This window comes from Mustela nivalis, assembly GCF_964662115.1.
Source record: "Mustela nivalis genome assembly, chromosome: 8".
NCBI lineage: Eukaryota > Metazoa > Chordata > Mammalia > Carnivora > Mustelidae > Mustela > Mustela nivalis.
The window spans coordinates 105,125,846-105,140,464 of NC_139027.1; the positions used below are offsets into that span (position 1 = coordinate 105,125,846).

The following is a 14,619-nucleotide window of genomic DNA, read 5'->3' on the forward strand; positions in this document are numbered from 1 at the left end:
CTTAGCCACCGATACCTGGCCCATCTGACTCCTCGTCTCCAGCTATTCCATCTGCTATTCCTAGGGAACCCGCATCTCTCTCTCTCTACCTCCCCCCGCTTAAACCCTGCAACTTTACTGCCTATACCCTTGCCAGATAAGGGGTGGATCTACATCCAGGACAGGATTGCCCTGCCAGGCAATCTGTTGCACACCTTGATTACTGACATCCACCAATCCCTCCATAGTGGCCCATAGGCTCTCCACTAATTTCTTCAGCCATTGTTCTATCATCCTTCCTTATCTAAGGTAATCGAAGTTGTCCACAGGGCTTGCAAAACCTGTTCCGCCGTGAATTAACAAAGAGGAATCCAGGGCCTAACCAACAGCTCCGAGGTCATCAGCCGGGGGAAGACTGACACCTGGACTTCACTCCCATGCCTCACCATAAAATACATTCACAGGCTGGATCGAAGCATACCTCATGGCCCAGGAAACAGCGGACGTAGTGGCTACAATACTCATCGAGCGCATCATCCCGAGGTTCGGATTGCCCCGGACCCTCCATTCGGACAACGGACCTGCCTTCATCTCCAGTGTAACCCAACAGGTAGCTGAGAGCCTCAGCATAACCTGGAAACTTCACATCCCATACCACCCACAGTCATCGGTAAGGTAGAAAAGGCCAACGGGCTGCTCAAAGCCCAACTCACCAAACCTACCCTAGAAACCCATCTTTCCTGGCCTACACTTTTGCCTATGGCTCTCACCAGACTCCTGGCTACGCCCCGCGGGTCTTCAGGCTTAAGTCCATTTGAATTACTATATGGGCAGCCCTTTCTTAGAAATCACAGCCCTCCAGCCATTTCCCCACCTCTTTTATCCTCTCTACCTTACCTCACTCTATGTCCTGGGGATACCCCTCCCTATTGACTGGCCACTCCCCAACTTAAGGGCCACAAATAATACGGTCCATATGGGCCCCATCGGGGGAAACATACATATTATTAATGTGTCCTCCCTTACCACCGCAGCTGCCATATCACTAATTCCTCCCTCCTGTACTGTACTCCCTCGGAAATATTTCTCTTGTGCCCTCAGGGAATCTATTGCTGCCTGACCACTAACGACTCCCTGGGCTGTATATTCATCCTACTATCTCCTTCTACCACCATCTACTCTGAATCCCAGCTGCTGTCCATCCTATTTCCCCAACACCATGGAGGAAAGGCTGCCTTCCTCCCATTCATAACAGGGGCAGGAATAGCCACAGGGGTGGCAACTGGAACAGCGGGGATAGGAACCTCCATAGACTTTTTTCTTACAAACTCTCCCAAGCCCTGAATGATGACACGGAACGGGTTGCTGACTCCCTCACAGCCCTACAGACGCAAGTCACCAGCCTGGCAGCCTTAGCTCTACAGAACCGACGGGCCTTAGACCTTCTGACCGCCAAAAAAGGCGGGACCTGCCTATTATTAAATGAAGAATGTTGTTACTTTGTTAACCAATCATATAGTTACCTCCAGGATCAAAGAACTCAGGGATCGGATCCAAGCACAGTGGTGAGACACATCCTCCTGGGGCCTGGACCCCTACAACTGGGTAACCTGGCTGCTCCCTCTGGCGGGACCTGTATGCATAATCCTCCTCCTAATCTCAGTTGCTCCCTGTCTTTTCCGGTACTTGCAGGGTCGCCTACAAGAACTTGCCTGAGTATCTGTCAATCAACTCCTCCTCCAGCCCTACTCTCGCCTGCCCACTTCCGCCTACCCCCATGAAGACGCCCCCTGTCAGCAGGAAGTAGCCAGAACTGAGTTGACGCCCCTGACAACATTATATTAAGCAAAAGGTTGGAATGTTGGGCTGGCAGGAAGGGCTACTAAAGATGGCGAAAGTTCCCGCCATAAGACCTGAGCTCGGACAGGACAACAAAGGCCCAAGCAGGAATCTGAGACCCCCGCCCCGGGCTCCCGTGGACCAATGGGATCCCGATAGGCAGGCGGGACATCCAAATAAGGGAAACTTCCAAAAGACCCCTGAGCTTCCTCCGAGACCCCTTAAAAGCCCCCTCCTCCCTGCCTTGGGCACGACTTCCACCACTCTGCTTTCCAGAGTGGCGGAACCTCGCCCGAGGGTGCCCACCTCCTCCCGGCACAACTTTCCTGGCTCCCCTTCTCCTGAGCTCTGAAACTTCGCCGGAGAGCGTTTTTAATAAATCTTGCCTTGCACCCACTTTGCCTGGTGTTGTGTTTATCTCGCCGGAAAAAACTTTACAGGTACTAGTGAAAACAGGAAATTAACTAGCCCAAGAATGACATAGCTAAGCAGAGAGAAGGCAGGGATTCAATCCCAAGGATGGTTGAGTCCAAAGCCTGTGTTCTTAACCACCATGCTCTACTGTCACTGATTAGAGAAGCTTTTTTCGAGAGTCCACGGGACTCACCGGCTTAACTCTTTGCTGTTTCTGAAATCCTGCTGAACCTGCGCACCATTGAGTTCCACGACTTCAGACAAGTCATTTATTGTCTCTTATCTACAGCTCTTTGGTTATTGCAAACAGTATAACTCCCACATTCCATCACATTTAAAAAAAAAAATCTTGTAGGTAGTAGAAAAAACAAAATGAGGTCATTTATTCCGTTGTTTCATTGAAATAGAAAATGGACCAGATGATGCAAAGAATAGGCTAGGGAGTAGAAATTAGATCTTTCAGTAGAGTAAAAGTGTCATACGGCAGAGAGAGAAAAAATGGCCTCAGGAAGCATTAAGTCAGAGGGACAGCAAGCTTGGAGTGTATACTAGTTAGCTTCCTTGCCTTAATTATACTTCTGGTATGAAAAAAAAACTGATAGAAACCATAATCAAGAAGGGCATGTTATATGTTTAAGAAATCATGAATCATAAAGAATTATGCATTATTCTAAGGTTTTGAAAATGGAAATTAAAGATTTACAACTCTTGAGTCTTTCCCAATATCCTTTTGTAAACCTACTTTAAGTTAAATAAAGAGCTTTTTTTTTTTAGATTTTATTTCTTTATTTGAGAGAAAGAAGGAGAATGCAAGCAAGCACAAGCTGGGGGGCGGGGTTGGGGGAAGGGAGAGGGAGAAGCAGACTCCCTGCTGAACAGAGAGCCCAGAGTGAAGTTTAATCCCAGGATCCTGAGATCATGACCTAAGCCGAAGGCAGATGCTTAACCAACTGAGACATCCAGGTGCCCTAAATGAAGAGTCTGACAACAAATAGTAGGTCTTTCTTTTTTTTTTTTTTTAAACTACCTATTGGTATATGTCAGCTCAGCTTTCTAGAACTAAATCACTTTTTGCAAAATACATCTTTTTGTGACTTGCTAAAAAATGTTGTCCAGAAGTTTAAATATAATTCATTTCACACGTGTGTTTGTTTTTAATGTCATACAGCAGGGAGGAGGTTAGAAGGGGTAGAGGTCAGAAGGCAAACTGTTCATATTTTATGGTTTCATAAAATGCTGATATGGGAATTTAAATTCTAGGAAAGTTTTTGGGCTATAGGAGTTGTTCACAGACAAAACCCAAAAAGCCTTAAATGTCATGAATCAGAAAAATTTACATGTATACATGTATCTAAAATAATGTGTATAAGTGTGTGATATCATCTGTTCTATATATATAAGTCATATATTAGGTTATACATGTGTATGTAGGTATCAAATGAATATCAAATGCATATTTTTTAAAAAATATGTTTCCTATAAATTTTATCAGTGGTTAATTGTTTAGTGGTATTGCCATACCAAATAGTTATGATCAATTACTCTAATAGGGCAGTTAATTTAATTTAAGAAATACTTACTGAACACCTAATATGCATTTACGTTATGTTCTGCACTGGAGTACAAATGGACTACTCACAAAGGCAACACAATCCAGAAGACAGGAAAACAATGTAAACTCTGGAAACAAAATCTGGTGTGATTGTTGCAGCTACCAGGTTGTTGCTTACTGGAAAGAGATCTCAAGGGAAGATATTTAACCTTGTTGAACTCTACCATTCAAAATTTCTTCTGAGGGTTCAAGATCGGGTTGGACTGTGAAGGTGTGCTAGGAAAAAGGGAAGACTGCATGTTCCCTCTAACTCTTATCACAAAACTATCCCAAAATGATGTAGCCTAACCATTTCACACTGCACTGGTCCCCTTGCATATAACAGATATTCATTACATATCTAGAGAATGAAAAGTTAGAGAGAAACTAATGATTTTCTGGTTCAGCATCTTTAAAAGTGTTCAAGTTGACATTATAACATATATAAAGTCTACATCTTAAAGTAAATACCACGAAATTCAAATTTGGAAAAGAAGGAAAAAAGTAAAGTCAATTGCTTGACTCAATGAGTGAATTAATAGAAGAGTTATATCTGGCTAGGGCAGTGGCATCCTGCTTTCTACTCTGAAAGATCTGGGTTCAGACACAAACTACACTTTTGTTATGTGAACTTAGACAAGTTCCTTAACCTGCCTGAGGCTCAGTTTCCTCACCTGAAAAATAAGACTAATAATAAAATATTTGTGAGTAGTTGATGAGATGATATATATTAAGAAGATGAAATGGTATTAAGGAACCCTTTCTGCCTTCTTTGAATCTGGCACTGCCTCCAGTATAGGATGTTCAGAAACTACTGGGAAGCTCCCTGTATAATTTGTTAACCTTGAGGGAAATACGGTGTTGTGCCCAATAGCTTTTCTTGACAAATTTTTAGATACCCAACATGGCAATATCCCTGCCTATATCACTGTTAAGGGTCTGATCCAGGGCAATGGGCAAATATGTATTCTGGTTCCTCACATGTATTTGCTATGTATTCTTGTATCCGCACACCAATTTCCTACTGGGAAACCATCCTTGCCCTACTCCTAGGTTGCATATTTGGTTGGATAGGTTGGATTCAAACATTTCTTCAAAAGCTGGAAAAGAATGGATCAAATCAAGGCACTTTATTCTCCTTGATACAAAGGGTGTTTCAGAGAAAGACACAGCCAGAAGCAATGATAGGCAATAATATTTTTCCCAGACTGCTGAAAATAGGATTTGAACCTGAGGGGCCATAAGGCCAGTGCTGCTATAGTCATTTTGCCACCATGAGGGGATAATTGTTTGCAAATGAAACCAAGACACGGAATGCAAGCTGAATTAGAGAAAAATACATGCCCTGGATCTTCCAGTTATATACAAATAAAGTCCCTTCTAGTTTATTCCCTGTCATTTAGAACTAAAGGAAGGATGTATAATATACATATATGTTGCTTAGCAACTCATCTTATTTTTACCAATATTCTACACCTGGATTAATAGATGTAATATTAGTAAACATTTATGGATAAAGAACGAAAGGGATAGTATAGATGCCTCTTTTTCTCAGGACTTTTAAAAACAAAACAAAACAAAATCATGCACTTTTATTTTCATAGATGGGAATCAAAATGCAGTTCTAAATGTATCTATTTACTAATGAAGAAGTTATTTTAATGGCTAATATCTTTTTGTTGGAATTGCTTTTTAAATATACCATATAAAGTTAATGGTCTAAATCCCAAGATGGAGACTGCTATTAGAGGCGATTAGAGCATATGAGCAGGAAAATAAAAAGCCCAGCCCTGTAAGTAAAGTGCCCTCTGGAGGCAATATGGACACATGAACAATGTTGTCCCCAAAGTACCTGGACTCTTCCAGTGAACTCAGGAGAAGCAGAAATGAACTCAGCCCATCAAATTACCTACCAAACCCTCAAATACTTGCTTATTCAAACACAACAGTTTTGTAGGATCTTTGTGGCAATCTCTCCTCTATCTTTTTGGAGTCTTCAATGGTAATGTCCTTAATTTGCTTCCATATTTTTGGAAGATCAAGCTAACCAAGTATAAATTAAAGGACTTCCCACCTCAGCTGGAAGAATGACCTGCAATGTTGGATTCCAAACAGTGAGCAGAAATGACTCTGCTGTCTGTGGCTGTCTGCTGAGGCATCAGTGTGGCTGACATTACCTTTCTGAACTCTGGAAATGCAAAGAACTCATCCTCCTGTCACACTGTGACTTTCTGGACATCTCTCCTAAGAGGTTGATGGTATCTGTTTCTAGGTTAGCCTTTTAGCTCTAGTCTCAAGAGCTGCTTATCAAAATAAATCCTAGTTACAACCTATACTCTGGGCTTGTCTTTGTACCTTTGTTTTGCCTTCTTTAACAATTTGCTTTCCCTTCACCGTATCCACATGAGTAGGACCATTTCTCCCATGGCAACCTTCATTCAAGCCACCATCACTTGCCTGGGCTTTTGCAATGGCTCTTTTAAAACCACAATCAGAGCTCATAACAATCCTGATTAAAACCCCCCTATATCTTCACATTACCCTTTATAAACTATGTAAAGTCCTTGCCAGGACATACAAGACTATGTCCGTGTTCTGGCCCCTACACAGCTCTCAGACTTAATCTCTTGTTACTCTTTCTTTCTCTCTCTTTCCACCAGGTGCACCAGAAACCCTCCTGATTTATAAACAATCACCTTCTCAATATGCCCACAAGAGCATTTCTGTGGGTACATATGAAGATAGAAAGAGAACTCCTCTTCTTACAGGAGTACTAACCCCATCATTGGGACCCCACCACCATCTAAACCTAAAATTACCTCCCAAATGTCCCACTTCCTAATACCATCATATTGGGGTTAGAGCTTTAGCATATGAATGGGAATGAACATAATGATATTTAATTTTGATTATCAATTTATATCACATTTTTTCCTCTAGTCAGCAACTATTTTTGGCCTCCAAGCTCCTACCTGGAATCTTCAATGTATTCCTGGGCATTACATACTAAAACCTGTTCTGGTTCAGACATATGATACATGGACCTTGTGAATAAAAATCTGGTTACAGTAGAGGCAGACCTTTTTATGGTGGCCTTCAACCTAAACCACAACTGTGAAATCCCCTGGAAAGAATCTCTGGCTGATCCTGCTTTGAATACAGCCAGTGTAATTGTCCATGGGAGAAATTATCCTGAAGATGGCAGCCTTTCACTTCCAGGCTTTGGTTCATGCTGTTCCCTTTCTAGAATGTTCTCTGCTTTCCCCTTATGCGAAAAATTATCTATCCATGCTTAGGTCTTAGATCTTTGTTTAGGTTCACTTTCTTAGGTGTTCCTCCTCTGTGTTCCTGTGGATCCTGTTCTATCACCATCATAGTTTCCTTTACTTGGCCCTTGGCTTGATTATATATCCTTCTAAACTGTAAGCTTAGGACAACAGGAACGAAGTAGCCTTTTTCACCACAATATCCATAGCATGAAGCATGTTAGAGCTGAAAGACTGAATAACCAGATGAGATGAGAAGGTGAGTCATGGCATAGATGTCCAGCAGCATAGATGTTGTCCCACAACTTATATGTATGGTCACTTCTAGAGAAACCTGATTTCAAACATGGAGGATGGTTTGAGCCTTTATGGAGGACTTAACATTGTGGAGGTTCTGTCTTCCAAATCAGAATGAAGGCAGGGATAGGGTAAAAAAGGATAGAAATAAAGCAACACTATTAGGAAGAAAGCAGTTAAAGAATCACTCCCCAAATCTAGATGAGAAGGTTTGGAATTGCGAAGTCATGTTCTTCCTCTGCAACTACCCTGAAGAACTATTACATAATTTGTATATTAATTACATAATTTGTAGGAACTATTGTTAAATGAAAATGCAGGAAAATTATTATAAATTTCAAAATTGTGGGAGCGTGTTTCAGAACAAGCATTTAATGTGGATCCCTACTAAGGATGAGGCCTTATGTGACTGCACAGATCTCACGCTCATGAAACCAGACCCACTTCCCTCTATGCCCACATCCCAGGGCTATACTGATTCTGTTACATACCAGTGATTAAATTTATTTGACAGCTTTCTCTCAAGTATTTTGAGGCACTGGAACTCAAAATTCTAGAAAACAAATAACCTTTTGTGATTACTAATATAAAGGTTGCTAAAACTTGCCAAATGCCATAGTCCAAAAGGTTAATACTTGAGTTTTCTTAATGAATATTCTCTCACAAGACTGATTATTACAGAAATGTCCATCCTCAAGCTTGTCTTATATTGATCATCCTTATAAACCAGCTACACAACTGTAGATAGAAACTGAGTGTAAACAGTTTTGGTCTTAACTCTAACTTACAGAGGCTTGATCGTTGCACTGAAAATAGTATCACCAAAGCACCTGCCTGATTGTTCAACAAAACATGCACTTGTATATTTTTCTTTTGTTGCATATGTTGACTTTACTCCCCTGTTTCCCACAAAGGTACCAAAGTCAGGTCTATCTTATTCCTGTGGTGAACTGAATTGTTCACTTATCACATTTTATTTGGACATTACTCTTACAGCACTTTGCATTAGTCTGCCCTAATAACTACTGGGGCATTTGGGAAATAATTGATTTTTAACATCTGAAAGACATTTTTTTATGCTATGTTAATGGCACTAAAATAAAAGAAACACTCACAAAAGCAAAATGGAACTACATGCCAAAATAAATGTTATATTTTGGCAATATTCTCACAAAATTGCTGACAGATGTTAATATAAGCATTACATTTTGTGTGAAGATACTCATCCTTTCCTATTATTAGACACACTTTATGACATACAGAAAAATATGATGATTCAGGATACCACATTTTGGGCAATGTCAAAGCCAAATTTTGCATACTGTTTTTCCATGTTGAAGTGTAAGTATGGTCTGTAGTCTCCAAATCAAGTATCAGAGTGATTTCTGGCATAAATTTGAGCCTCACAAAACCAAATGAATAATTTAAGGAAATAGCAAGGGATTTATGGCTAATATTTTAAAATAATTACAGAATTCCAAAAGGAAAGTAAACCTGAACAACAAATTCTTGCTGGTCATTTATAATCTGTATGTACCAAAACCCATTTGGAAAAAGAAATGAAGTCATGATCTCTACTTCTTCATGTCTCTAGGATCCTATAATGTTCAGCAAGAGGACTACGGCTGTACCTTGAGGAGGGGTTGGCAGCTGGATATCAAATCAGACTCCTGCACACAGGGAGAATGGGATCTGAGAGCTACTGCTACTGGCACACTCTATTATGAGTGACCTACTGTTTCCCCACTTCTTCAGAACTTTAATTGTATTTAGATTTATAGTTCCATTACATATATTCACATTAAGAGAGTTAATTCTTTAAAAATGTGTATGCCTGGTAAGAAAGACACTCATTTGTTAGTTAAACTCAGATGCATTGATATATCTGCTGAGGATTTCAGTGATACCAGACATTCTTTTCATCAGTCTCTGCTAAAGTATCATGATTCTGATTGTTTTCTGAATTTATTTTAATCTTGCTTTCTGTTTCTCAGACACACACACACACACACACACACACACACACACACTCTCTCCATGATGTTATCCAAACACAGAGAATGAAAGAAACTCTACAAAGGGACCAGGAATCCCTATTGTAGGCATGGTAAGCAAATGTTAAAGAGCAAAAGTTAATTCGAGGAACACTCCTTAAACTGACTCACAGGAGTGAAAAGATACAGGGAGATTGAATCCCATGGTCCTGTTTTAGAGATAAAGAAACTGAGACCCAGGAACTGGAGTCAAGATGGCAGAGAAGTAGCAGACTGAGATGATATCAGGTGGCAGGAGTTCAGCTAGATAATTATCAAATCATTCCAAACACCTACAAACCCAACAGGATATCAAAGAGAAAAAGAACAGCAATTCTAGGAACAGAAAATTGACCACTTACTGAAAGGTAGGATGTGCAGAGAAGCGAATCCAAAGTGACAGGAACATAGGCTGTGGGGGGAAAGACTGGTTCCTGGCAAGTGATGGAGCAGCGGAGCATAAAATCAGAAGTCTACTCCACTGAGGGACAGCACTCCAGAGGCTAAGTAGGGGTGGAACCCTTGCAGAGACAGTGTAGTCTCAGGTCCCCGCGGGGTCACAGAAGGATCGGGGGTGTCTGAGTGTGACAAATCTTGCAGGTATCAGAGGGGGAAAGCCAACTACAGAGATAGAGCTGAGGATATAGAACTGAGGAGTGAGCTCTCAGCTCAGGGTTACCTTAAACTGTGATCCGCAGCACAGTCAGACCACTGCTCTTTGAGCAAGGACTCCACAAGTGACAGAACTGGGGAAACTCACCTTACTTCTCTGGAGGAAGGAATCTGTTGGGTTTGGAGACTCCAAACAGGGCTGTGCACCAGAAATGCTTGGTCACAGGCTGGGTAAGCTCAGAGCTCTGCCAGAGACCAGGGAGAAGGGAGTGATTGAGTGCTTTTCTCCAAGATGCACTGAGGAGTGGGGCCCCAAGCTTTCAGCATCTCTGGGCTGGAGACTGGGAGGCTGCCATTTTCATTCTGATCATCCAGAGATCTACAGAAAGCATTCAGGGAACAGAAGCTCCAAGAGCACGAACTGGAAGAGATTAGTTAGCCCAGCCCCTGGAAAGGGCAGTGCAATTCTGTCTCATGCAAAGGAATCTGAGGATCACTACAACAGGCCCCTCCCGCAGAAGATCAGCAGGAACATCCAGCCAAGACCAAGCTCACTGATCAAGGAGAATAGTGGAATTCCAGAGGGGAAAGCAAGGCATAGAATTCATGGCTTTCTCCCCATGATCCTTTAATCTCACAAAGTTAATTAATTTTTTTAAAATTTTATATTTTTCTTATTCTATTTTTTTAACTTTTCCTCTTTCCTCTTTTAACGTTTTTTAACTAGTTTATCTTAACAATACCTTTCATTAAGAAAAAAATAAGAACCTTATTACAGTCATATTTTATCTTTCATTGTATCTAACTTTATTTTTTGTATACATATAGGGTTTTCTTTTTTTTTTAAGAATTTATTTATTTGTTTGACAGACAGAGATCATAAGCAGGCAGAGAGAGAGAGGAGGAAGCAGGCTCCTTGCTGAGCAGAGAGCCCGATGCGGGGCTTGATCCCAGGACCATGGGATCATGACCTGAGCCAAAGGCAGAGGCTTTAACCCACTGAGCCACCCAGGCACCCCATATAGGGTTTTTTCTTATAAATAATTTTGGGATACAATTTCTTCCAATAGATCAAAATACCCTAAATCTAACTCAGGGCTTTTTCTAGTCTCCAGCCTGAGAAAATTCTCTCCACTTTCTTTTTCCAACCAACTCATCAATTTCTTCTATAGAATTTTTTAAAACTTTTCATCTTTAAAGTCATATTCCATCCCTTCATTGTGTTTACTCTTATTTTGGTATATATATATATATATATATATATATATTTCTTTCTTTAAAATTTTGAGAGGTAGTTTTTCTAAGAGACCAAAATACACCCAAAATCAAATAGGTGGCTCTGTTCTATGCACCAGTCTATATATAATATATAATATTATATATATTATAATATATCACATATATATATTTTAATTTTTAAAAATTCTTCTTACCCCTTTTTTTCTCCCCTCAGTTTGGGGTCTCTTCTGATTTGATTAGCATACATTTTTCTGGGGATTTGCCATCCTCTTCTTCATATATTCATATCTGGAAAAATGACAAGGCAGAAAAACTCTCCACAAAAAAAAAAAAAAAAAAAAAAAAAAAAAAAAAAAAAAAAAGAACAAGAGGCAGTACCGCAGTACCGAAGGCTAGGGACCTAATCAATACAGACATTGGTAGTATGTCAGATCTAGAGTTCAGAATGGCAATTCTCAAGGTGCTAGCTGGGCTCAAAAAAGGCATGGAGGTACTAGAGAAACACTGTCTGGAGAAATAAAAGCCCTTCCTGGAGAAATACAAGAACTAAAATCTAAACAAGCTGAAATTTAAAAAAGCTATTAATGACATGGAATCAAAAATGGAGGCTCTTACTGCTAGGATAAATAAGGCAGAAGAGAGTATTAGTGATATAGAAGACCAAATGATGGAGAATAAAGAAGCTGAGCAACAGAGAAACAAATAGCTACTAGACCATGAGAGGAGAATTCAAGAGATAAGTGATACCATAAGATGAAACAATATTACAATAATTAGGATTTCAGAAAAAGAAGAAAGGGGGGGGAGAAGGTATATTGGAGCAAATTATAGTGGAGAATTTCTCTAATATGGCAAAGGACACAAGCATCAAAATCCAGGAGGCACAGAGAAGTCCCCTCAAAATCAATAAAAATAGGTCCACAACCCATCATACAAGAGTAAAATTTATAAGTCTTAGTGACAAAGAGAAAATCCTGACGCAGCTCGGGACAAGAAGTTTGTAACATACAATGGTAAAATTTTAGATTGGCAGCAGACTTATCCACAAAGACCTGGCAGGCCAGAAAGAACTGGCATGCTATATTCAGAGCACTAAATGAGAAAAGGCATGCAGCCAAGAATACTATATCCAGCTAGGCTATCATTGAAAGTAGAAGAAGAGAGACAAAGCTTCCAGGACAAATAAAAATTAAAAGAATTTACAAACACCAAACCAGCTCAACAGGAAATATTGAAAGGGGTCCTCTAAGCAAAGAGAGAGCCTAAAAGGAGTACACCAGAAAGGAACAGACACAATATACAGTAATAGTCACCTTACAGGCAATACAATGGCATTAAATTCATATCTTTCAATAGTTACCCTAAATGTAAATGGGTTAAATGCTCCAATCAAAAGACAAAGAGTATCAGAATGGATAGAAAGAAAAAAAAAGCTATTAATATGCTATCTATAAGAAACTCATTTTAGACCTAAAGACACCTCCAGATTTAAAGTGAGGGGGTGGAAAACAATTTACCATGCTAATGGACATCAAAAGAAAGCTGGGGTGGCAATCCTAATATCAGATAAATTAGATTTTAAGCCAAAGACTATAATAAGAGATGAGGAAGGACACTATATCAAACTCAAAGGGTCGGTCCAGCAAGAAGATCTAAAAATTTTAAATATCTATGCCCTAACATTGGAGTAGCCAACTACATAAACCAGTTGATAACAAAATCAAAGAGACACATTGACAACAATACAATAATAGTAGGGAACTTTAACACCCCCTTACTGAAATGGACAAGTCATCCAAACATAAGATCAACAAGGAAATAAAGTCCTTAAGTGACACACTGGACCAGATGGACATCACAGATATATTCAGAACATTCCATCCCAAAGCAACAGAATACATATTCTTCTCTAGTGCACATGGAACATTCTCCAGAATAGATCACATCCAGGTTCACAAATCAGGTCCCAATCAGTACCAAAATATTGGGATCCCTGTATATTTTGAGACCACAATGTTCTGAAGCTAGAACTCAATCACAAGAGGAAAGATGGAAAGAACTCAAATACATGGAGGCTAAAGAACATCCTACTAAAGAATGAATGGGTCAACCAGGAAATTAAATAAGAATTGAAACAATTCATGGAAACAAATGATAATCAAAACACAACTGTTCAAAATCTGTGGGATAGCAAAGCCAGTCCTGAGAGGGAAGTATATAGCAATACAAGCCTTTCTCAAGAAACAAGAAAGGTCTCAAGTACACAACCTAACCCTACACCTAAAGGAGCTGGAGAAAGAACAACAAAGAAAACCTAAACCTAGCAGGAGAAGAGAAATAATAAAGATCAGTGCAGAAATCAATGAAATAGAAACCAAATAAGATAAATAAATAAAAACAGTAGAACAAATCAATGAAATTAGGAGCTGGTTCTTTGAAAGAATTAATAAGACGGATAAACCCCTGGCCAGACTTATCAAAAAGAAAAGACAAAAGACCCAAATAAATAAAATCATGAATGAATGAGGAGAGATCACAACCAACACTGAAAAAATACAAACAATTGTAAGAACATATTATAAGCAACTATACACCAGCAAATTTGACAATTTGGAAGAAATGGATGAATTTATAGAGACATATTAACTACCCAAACTGAACCAGGAAGAAATAGAAAACTGAACAGACCCATAACCAGTAAGGACATTGAAGCAGTCATCAAAAATTTCCCAATAAACAAGATCCCAGGGCTAGATGGCTTCCAAGGGGAATTCTACCAAACATTTAAGGAAGAATTATTATCTATTCTCCTGAAACTGTTCCAAAAATAGAAATGGAAGGAAAACTTCCAAATTCATTTTATGAGGACAGCATGACCTTGATCCCAAAACCAGAAAAAGACCCCATCAAAAGAGAATTATAGATCAATATCCTTGATGAACACAGATGTGACAATTCTCACCAAAATACTAGCCAGTAGGATCCAACAGTACATTAAAAAAATTATTCACCACGACCAAATGGAATTTATTCCAGGGCTGCAAGTTCAGTTAAACATCCCCAAATCAATCAATGTGATACAACACGTTAATAAGAGAAAGAACAAGAACCATATGATACTCTCAATAGATGCTGAAAATTTGACAAAATACAGCATCCTTTCTTGATCAAAACCCTTCAAAGTGTAGGGATAGAGTGTATATAGCTCAATATCCTCAAAGCCATCTACGAAAAACCCACAGTGAATATCATCCTCAATGGAGAAATACTGAGAGCTTTTCCGCTAAGGTCAGGAACACGGCAGGGATGTCCAGTATCACCACTGCTATTCAACATAGTACTAGAAGTC

The 14,619-nt window shown here is 39.7% G+C and overlaps 2 protein-coding genes across 5 annotated transcripts in view; one reads left to right on the forward strand and one right to left on the reverse strand.

Moving 5' to 3' along the window:
* The window catches only part of MACROD2 (mono-ADP ribosylhydrolase 2), a 1,944,634-nt gene that overhangs the window by 864,446 nt on the left and 1,065,569 nt on the right, over window positions 1-14,619 (reverse strand). The window lies entirely within an intron of this gene.
* The window catches only part of LOC309871040 (uncharacterized protein), a 243,437-nt gene that overhangs the window by 3,906 nt on the left and 224,912 nt on the right, over window positions 1-14,619 (forward strand). Inside the window, exons 2-3 of the mRNA XM_082743714.1 lie at window positions 444-589; window positions 1,672-2,258. Coding sequence (XP_082599840.1) covers window positions 444-589; window positions 1,672-1,695 — 170 coding nt within the window. The 3' untranslated portion in view covers window positions 1,696-2,258. The remainder of the gene's footprint in view (window positions 1-443; window positions 590-1,671; window positions 2,259-14,619) is intronic.